Below are 9,050 nucleotides of genomic sequence, written 5' to 3'. Positions count from 1 at the left end.
ACCCCACGCCTCCCCCCGAGTACCCCACTTGGTGGCAAGATTACTGACGATGAAACGGATGATAGGCTACCGACGACAAGGCTACTGGTTGGCTGGACTACTGACGTCTTGGCTCCTCTGAGCCTGGACTACTGACAACGAGACTGCAAGCGCTCGGGATTTTGACGATTTGAAAGTACTGGAGTGTCGTCTGGCGCTCTTTATTTTCGATGTAAATAAAGTGTGATATGGATTGTTATTTTGTTGTTTTTTTCTGTTTATTTATACCGACTGAATTGGTTGTATTCTGGTTACATTTCTCCTTAATTTTGTTAGATGTGTTTTCTTCCTTTTTTTTCTTTTTTCGCAATACCTCTCTCTAGATGTATATCCTTATGTCTCGCTCTACTTGTCTATAGCTGTCTCTCTTTCTCTCCCTCTCCCTCTCCTTCTCCTTCTCCTTCTCCCTCTCCCTCTCATTTTACAACTCTCTACATCCCAATTATTCCTTCCTGCCTCAATGTATTTTTTCGGCCCCCAGTTATAGATTAATGGTTCTACCAACTGTATTCCACCCTTGTCTTGATCGTCAGTCACCCCTTTGGCGAGCCCAGACAATGAGTAAAGCCTCGACCACGCGATCGAACAGTGCCTTGCAGATTTGGTCCGTGTACCGAGAGCCCGTCGGCAAGTGTTCGATTACGTGGACGTGGCTTGGAGTGCCTTGAGAGCCTTCATTACGTTTCAGATTTTCGGCTCTCAGCTCAGCTCATCAACCCTGTCGCCTTTCTTCCATACCTGTTCCATTTCCAGTAGAAAACATTTCTTCCTTGAAAAAAATATCCTTTAAAAATTCTTTGAATGTTTACTTAATGCCGAGTTTCGGTTTCTCTTTGTTTTTATGCCAGGAATATACTTCCTTTTCATATTCCCAGACATTATGCCAATGTCTGTCTCCATTATTGTTAGACATACTTATGCCATCCCCTTTTGTTCCCTCGACATAAAAGCGTGTCTGTTCTCATCTCTCCCTAACTACAAAGTTTTCCATGTATGCCATATACTCGTCACGTTAATTATAATAAGCTTGAATCAAGTTCCCCACAATCCCTTGCCCGTTGTTGTCGTGGGGGAGGGGTGGCTTAGGAAACGAAGACTGAGCCCCAATACAGGGATCTCCCCTGCCTAGGGCCTCAGCCCTCGACTCAATTAATTTTGCATGGTATTTTCCCTCTCCAGCTTTTGTTTCCGTCTCTTCTCCATCCCCTTCTACTATCTACTTCCTAAGGTGTGAGAGCCGTGCTGAGAGGATGAAAGGCTTACCTAGTGCCAGTCCTGAACGGCCTTCGGGAACTATGGGCACGGTACTCCCGCCTAATCTAGCCCTTACCTTCAGTAGCTAAAGGAGGTGGACCGTTTAGGCCTTTTTATATAATCCAGGTTCCCTATGACCAGTAATGAAAGTGTAATCCCTTTATTAGAGGCTATGAGGCTAGCCCTTTTATCAAATAGCCCCAACCCAGGCTCTCCTTTGACCACGGCTCCGAACACTACTACCCACTCCTCAATGTCTACTAGTGCATTCCCACCCAAGCAGAAAATCAATCCAGAAGACATTCCTACCCACCCAATTTCCTCAAATTCATCAACTCTACCCCCGCAACTTTCATCAAGCAAGCAATCCTCCCTTATCACTACCTTGCAGCCTTATTCTCCATCATTCCGTAATACTGCCTCCAAAAACAAGTAGGTAGAGTCCCTTTCTATTCCAAACGCGACCGCTCTCGTCTTGTAACAGTCAGATCAGAAACTGAATCTATAGCACTATCAAATTTAACTGATCATTCTGGCAAGCCCATTCCTGCAGAACCTCATCCAACCCTTAATACCTGTACCGGAACTGTCTCTCTCCCCAGCAAACTGCCCAGTCAATACCAAAGATTGGTCAGACTGTGGAGAAGACTTATTAGGATGCCTCAAAGACCAAGATGTAAAGTCAGTACATTGCTATACCATTCCTCCTAAAGATCAACCAAAGAATCCGACCAACATTGCCAAAATTACCTACCGTACACATGACCTTCCCTTACGTATCTACATCAGTGGACAATCCCTCCCTGTTCGACCATACCAACCCCCTCCCCGTCAATGTCAAAACTTGGCGTTTTGGACATCCTGCCAAACATTGCCGTTCCACAGACCGATGCCCCATATGTGCCCAACCTGGTCATAATCGATCAAACTGCTCAGCACAAGCACGAACATGTGCTAACTGCGGCGGCCCCCATAATGTATTTTATAGAGGCTGTCCCACTTACAAGTTTGAATCTGAGGTAGCAACTCTCAGATATAAAAATGGTCTCACTTTACGTGAAGCCAGACAGGAAGCACCTTGACAAGGTTTCTCTCACACTCCATACTCTAACATCGTTCACTCAGGCTCTCCCCCTCCACCCCAAAATGTCCCCATTTCCACTTCTACATTCTACTTCCCTCAGACTAATTCCTTTGCCACTCTAAACCCAGACACCCCAATCTCAACCACAGCTTTTATCTCCACTACAGCCCCAACACCAACCCCTCTCCCTCCCCGCACTACCCGCAGTAGACAGACTAAACATTCTAACCCTTCTTCCCCTACAGCACAATCACCTCCACCTACCTTTACCTTTATTCCTGAGACACCAGTCTCCCCTTCCCCCCCTCATAAGAAAACCTTTATCCCACAAAACTCTCCAACCAACTCCATTGCAGAAACAATTACCTTCTCACAAAACTCTCCAACCAATTCCACTGCAGAAACAATGGGTGACATCCAAAGTTATTAAGACAAGATCCCATAACTCATGCTCCTTCCACACTTGCAAGTGGTTGCCGATATTCATACCCCTCCTACTAATATTCCCCCTACACCCCTTCCTCCTACTCCCTCTCAGCACAACCTAACCCTTCAATTCCGTCCACCTCCGATATCCATCCCCCTCTTACAGCACCCCTACACCCCTTCCTCCTAATCCCTCCCAAGACAACACATCCCCTTCAACGCAAACTATCCATCCTTCCGATATCCACCCTCCTACCACTAATACTCCCTCCCAACACAACCCACCCCCTTCAACCCCAACTATAGGCACATTCTCCCTCCCTCCATCCCCTCTATCTTTTGCACTCCCTCCCGGACACACACGAGAATCACTCATGTCACAACAATGCCCTTCCCCAAATTCCCTACCTCCTAATACCCCTCCTTCACACCCCCTAGCTCCTTCTCCCCCAGATTCCCCAATATGTACCGTAAGCGATATCACTCATAAGCTATAGCTCTCCTACATTGGAATATTCACGGTTTCCGTTCTCATAGACCAGACCTACGTCATATCCTTGCTTCTTATAATCCATCTATTATCTGCCTCCAAGAGACTTTCCTCACACACCCTCCTATTCCAATTCCCAATTATCATTTTATCTCTTCCCCAGACTCCCTTTATGTCTCGTCTATACTTATCCATCATAAAACACCTTATGTCATACCTCCCATACAAACTACTGTCCCATGCACAGTTATTCGCATCTTTCTTTGCCGCTGGTTCACAGTAATTTCAGTCTACTTCTCCCCATCCCATCCCATTGATTTTACTGCCTTTGGAACTCTAATTTCCCAACTCCAACCACCTTTCCTCGTAGTTGGTGATTTCAACTGCCGCCACGCTCTGTGGGGTGACTCTACCACCAACTCTCGAGGCCGATCTCTAGAATGCTTCCTCTTCCCAAATAACCTAATTATTCTTAATTCAGATCGCCCCACACACTTTGACATGCGCACACAATCCTTTTCATGTCTTGACCTCTCTCTATGCTCTCCTATTCTACATTTAGATTTCCATTGGTCAGTTCTAGACCACTTCCCCTATAGTGACCACTTCCCAGTACTCCTTTCTCCTACTTCATATGTACCACTTCCTAATCCTCCACGCTGGTGCTTTGATAGAGGTGACTGGCATACTTTCACTTCACTTTCTACTATACCTATCCCTCCATTCCCCTTACCGTCCAATTCAGATGTGCTACAATGTTTTACAACCACGATCCTAAGAGCTGCCTATACAGCCATTGCTCGAACTTCAAGACCATATACCACTAAATGTGTTCCTTGGTGGAATTCTGATCGCACCAAAGCGCTTCACTTAAAACAAGCAGCCAGAAACAGTTATCGCTACAAACGAGGCACCCCTCACCGGCTATCAGCCCTTATTTCCTTTAAAAGGGCATCTGCCCATCTTCGCCGTACAATTAGAAACAGCAAAACAAATAGCTGGCAAAATTATGTTTCATCAATTACATCTTCCACATCTATTTCAGCTGTTTGGCGACGGATTCATAAATTATCAGGCAAACATCCCCCCCCATCCTGCACCCGTCCTCCATATTCGAGATACTCTCATATCTGAACCTGTCGAAGTAGCTAATGAACTGGGCAACTATTTCAGCCAGGTCAGTAGTAGCTCTCACCTTTCTCCACACTTTTCTTCCATTAAAGCCATCAAAGAATGCATCCCTATTACCATCACCCTATCCTCTGATGAGTCCTATAATGCTCCTTTTTCTTCTTCTGAACTCACCGCTGCATTACAGTCATGTCGCATCACTCATGAAGGCCCTGATGGTATTCACTATCGTATGCTCCGACACCTCCCATCTTCTTCTCTATCCCTCCTTTTAACTATTTTCAACCACATATGGACGTCAAGAATTTTCCTTTTCATTGGCGAGATGCTCTTATCCTACCTTTCTTAAAACCCAATAAATTAGGTACCCTACCCCAAGGATACCGCCCTATAGCTCTAACTAGCTGCTTGTGCAAACTACTAGAACGAATGGTTAACTTCCACTTAATGTGGTATCTTGAATCTCATAATCTCCTTTCCCCTTCCCAATTTGGTTTCCGACGTGCCCGAAGTACAGCAGACCCACTTGCCCATTTCGAGACATATATTACATCGGCATTTGCACGTCATGAATCCGTATTAGCCATATTCTTTGATCTAGAAAAAAGCATATGATACCACATGGCGATACTGTAGCGGTTCCTGATTGGCCATCAATCTAGAACCACACCTGACCTGTGATTGGCCGACTCCTGCCTCGGGACCGCCCAATCTGGCCGACTAAACATCGCCGGTCAGGTTTTTAAGCAGCCGGACCTGAGCCGGAATTATCATTCGCCTCACGACGGTTGCTGACATTACTTGTGCTTGGTTCATCACCAAATAAATAGATAAAATCCAGTTCGGTTTTATAACCCCAACACTGGTGACCCTCAGAGTGAACCAAGTTTTTCACACAAGATGTCAGCAACAAACAGGACGCTACCAATCTGCTCTCTGGCCAGCCTGCCGGAATGGTTTCTTCAGGTGGATCAGGAATTCCTCCTCAGGAACATCATCACCCAGACCACCAAATTCCGTATGCTGGTCACCAACCTTCCACCCGAGCTCCTTTTGACCGTCGGTGACCTCCTGAACGATCAGCGGTACGCCACATATGACGAGCTCAAGGAAGCGATCCTCAGACGCGCAGCACCAAACCTTCTGGCCGCGTTGAGCTCCTTCCTCTCCTCCGACACCACGGACAACCGTACGCCTTCGGAAATTCTCCGCCACTTCCAGCACCTCCTCACCCGCACCGGCATGACCTTCCCGCCAGACGTCATGCGCTCCCTGTTCCTCAAACGGCTGCCCGCAGATATCCAGCAAATCCTGCTGGTATCAGACGCCCCATTAGAGCAGCTCGCTCTGATGGCCGACGCGATCATCGCAGCGAAAACACGCGCACCTACAGTAGCAACTGTGTCTGCCACTACCGCTAGCCCCGCCGCGACGTTGGAATCCCTTACAGCCCAGGTCGCTGCACTGCCCGAAGCTGTACAGAGATTATCCACACGGGAGCGTTCACACTCCCGGCATCGCTTCCGCACCCCTTCGCCGCCGCGCAGAGAACGGAACTTCAGGCGCCCTTCACCATCAAGACACCAGTCCCGTTTCCGCACAACTTCGCCTCTGTGCAGAGGTTGGAATTACAGCCGCACCCCGACTCCGAGGCGCCGCCAAGACGACCAACGCCGCTACTTCTGTTATTATCATAGAAGTTTCGGCTCCGACGCCCGTCGGTGTGCACCTCCTTGCTCCTGGCAGGGAAATGGCTACCGCGGAAACTGAGTGCGCCAGTTTTCCGCGAACCTCGTCGGCGTTTACTGTACGCCCGGGATGCCTCTTCCACCCTACGTTTCCTCATCGACACGGGGGCAGAGGTGAGCCTCCTCCCGGCCTCCCACAAGGATAAACGCCTTCCCTCCTCGCGCACATTGGAAGCTGCCAACGCGACGCCCATCAACGTCTACGGCGAGCGTTCGGAGACCCTCTCTCTGACAGCCGCCCCCAGCCAACGATTCCAATGGATCTTCTTCGTCGCAGACGTCCCTCAGCCTATAATCGGCGCCGATTTCCTAGAGCACTACGGTCTGTCAGTCGACCTCCAGGGTAAGGCTCTCATCCACCAATCCGGAGCCCGCACACTCGCCGCCCCGACTCTGGTAGGTGCTCCTTTAATATACACAGTGTTTCCCAGATCCTGCACTTACAAGAACATCCTGTGGGAATTCCCAGCTTTATCCAAGTCGATCAATCGGGCTACCCAACCACGGCACGAGGTCCGCCGCCACATCGTGACTCACGGTCCCCCTGCCCACTCTCGCTGCCGTCTGCTCGCCCCCGACAGATGTCGCAGCGCCAAGGCGGAGTTCGACCACATGAGGCAGTTAGGGATCATACGCCCTTCCAGCAGCCAATGGGCGGCCCCTCTGCATTTGGTGAAGAAGGACGGTGACTGACGCCCGTGTGGTGATTACCGTCATCTCAACACAGTAACCGCCCCCGACAGATACCCGCTGCCGCACCTGCACTCCTTCTCCCACGAGCTGTCCGGCTGTACGGTCTTCTCGAGGATCGACCTCTTGAGGGCATACCACCAGATTCCGATCGCTGAGGAGGACATCCTCAAGACGGCCGTCATTACACCGTTCGGCCTGTTCGAGTTTCTCAGGATGCCCTTCGGTTTCCGCAACGCCGCTCAGACCTTCCAGCGGTTCATCAACGACGTGACTCGCGGCCTTGAGGGGGTCTTCACCTACATCGACAACATCCTCGTCGCCAGCACCTCAGAGGCAGACCACGCCCGTCATCTCGGCGCCCTCTTCAGCAGACTACAAGAAGCCGGGGTCGTGATCAACCCAGGGAAATGTCTCTTCGGCGCAGCTTCGCTCTCTTTTCTAGGCCACACCGTCACCCCTCAAGGCATCACCCCAGCGCAGGAGAAGGTTACCGCCATAAAGAAGTTCCCCAAGCCTGCCACGGAGAAGCAACTTCGAAAATTCCTGGGGATGTTCAACTTCTACAGGAGATTCGTTCCCAAGTGTGCCCAGCTCCTCAAGCCCCTTCACGCCCTGATCACACCTAACAGGGCCAGCAGAAACACCAAAATCAAGTGGACGCCCCCTACAAACGAAGCCTTCGAAGCCTGCAAGGAAGCCCTGGCCTCCGCCACCCTGCTGAACCACCCCCTGCCCGAGGCTCCTCTCAGCGTAGCAGTCGACGCCTCCGACACTGCCATCGGCACTGTCCTCCAGCAACGACAAGGTAAGCAATGGGAACCTCTTGCCTTCTTTTCGCAGACCCTGTCTCCACGCCAGTCACGATACAGCGCCTTCGGAAAGGAACTCCTGGCAGCGTACTCCACGGTGATGCACTTCCAGCCGTACGTGGAGGCTAAGGAATTCCACATCCTGACGGACCATAAACCCCTCACCTTCGCCCTAGACTCGAGGACCCGCCGCCAATCTCCTCGCGAGGACGCGAGGGGCGCGGACAATGAGGCCGCCGATGCCCTCTCGAGGGGTACCATAGCTGCAGCGACCCACGCCGACGACGCTGGATGCGTCCTGGCGTTGGTCAGCAGTGAACAACGCCAGGACGCATCCATGACTCCGCTCATAGAGGGCCAGACTTCCCTTAGCCTTGAGAGATTCAAGATCCCAAACTCACGCGACGACCTTCTCTGCGATGTCTCCCTCAGCTACCCACGACCATACATCCCCCTTCCCTCCGCCGGTGATTCTTCGACGCATATGTCGTCTGGCCTGGCATTAACAAAGACGTTCGACAGGGTTGTCGCTCGTGCATCGAATGCCAGAGGACCAAAATCTACAGGCATATGAAATCTCCCTTCCAGACGTTTCCTATCCCAGACGAAAGGTTCCAACACATCCACATCGATATAGTGGGACCCCTGCCTTCGGACGACGGCTACAGTTACATCCTGACGATGATCGACCGCTTCACCAGATGGCCCGAGGCTACGCCCATCCGCGACATCACCGCAGCGACGGTCGCCAGGACTTTCCTCAGCACCTGGATCTCCCGCTTCGGCACGGCGGATACCGTCACTACCGACCGCGGCGCCCAGTTCGAGTCGGAACTCTGGCGCCAGCTGATGGTACTACTCGGTTCCAAGAGAATCAGGACGACCGCCTACCACCTACCTACCCTGCGTCAACGGCATGGTCGAGCGACTCCACCGGCATATGAAGCAGGCCCTGACATCCTCCTCCTCCAACAGGAGGTGGGTCGACCAACTGCCCCATGTCCTTCTTAACATCCGGACATCCTTCAAAGAGGACCTGCAGTGCACCGCCGCGGAAATGGTCTACGGAACAACGCTCGCCCCCCCTGCAGATTTCATCGTCACAGCCGGCAACTTCGAACCAGGAACCTTCGGCAAACAACTCTGCGAACGGATGACCCGGGTACGCAGCCGACCGACGAGACCCACCCGACAACAGGACATATACATGCCCTCAGGACTCCAGGATTGCTCTCACGTCTTCGTGAGAAAACATCCCAGACCTCCTCTCTGTCCTTACGAGGGTCCATTTCCGGTCATCCGAAGAGGCGACAAGACGATCACCATCCGCCGCCCAAAGGGAGAAGACACCGTGACCGTCGACCGCGTCAAACCCG

The 9,050-nt window shown here is 51.2% G+C and overlaps 2 protein-coding genes across 2 annotated transcripts in view; both read left to right on the top strand.

Moving 5' to 3' along the window:
• Positions 1-707, top strand: part of LOC113823139 (thrombospondin-1-like) — a 20,947-nt gene extending 20,240 nt beyond the window's left edge. Inside the window, exons 13-14 of the mRNA XM_070132456.1 lie at positions 1-31; positions 521-707. The exon at positions 1-31 is cut by the window's left edge and continues 438 nt beyond it. Coding sequence (XP_069988557.1) covers positions 1-31; positions 521-707 — 218 coding nt within the window. The remainder of the gene's footprint in view (positions 32-520) is intronic.
• A 1,243-nt stretch (positions 708-1,950) lies between these two features.
• LOC138864624 (uncharacterized) lies at positions 1,951-8,248 on the top strand. Its single transcript, XM_070132455.1, has 8 exons — positions 1,951-1,969; positions 2,419-2,583; positions 2,734-2,799; positions 4,039-4,263; positions 4,517-4,642; positions 5,266-6,045; positions 6,171-6,792; positions 6,916-8,248. Exons 1-8 carry the CDS (start codon positions 1,951-1,953, stop codon positions 8,246-8,248), a joined length of 3,336 nt encoding a protein of 1,111 aa, XP_069988556.1.
• Positions 8,249-9,050: the final 802 nt, after the last annotated feature.

Source organism: Penaeus vannamei, chromosome 17 (assembly GCF_042767895.1).
Source record: "Penaeus vannamei isolate JL-2024 chromosome 17, ASM4276789v1, whole genome shotgun sequence".
Classification (NCBI taxonomy): domain Eukaryota; kingdom Metazoa; phylum Arthropoda; class Malacostraca; order Decapoda; family Penaeidae; genus Penaeus; species Penaeus vannamei.
Note: the sequence above shows the minus strand (reverse complement) of the source record. Positions and strands in the feature narration are given on the sequence as shown.

What these genes read in the sequence shown, in the direction of transcription:
- LOC138864624 (XM_070132455.1), top strand. An exon ending in CCCTCCCCGCACTACCCGCA is followed by an intron (nt 2,584 to 2,733) that starts GTAGACAGACTA and finishes ACTCCATTGCAG; the next exon opens with AAACAATTACCTTCTCACAA. An exon ending in GAGTTCGACCACATGAGGCA is followed by an intron (nt 6,793 to 6,915) that starts GTTAGGGATCAT and finishes CGCCCCCGACAG; the next exon opens with ATACCCGCTGCCGCACCTGC.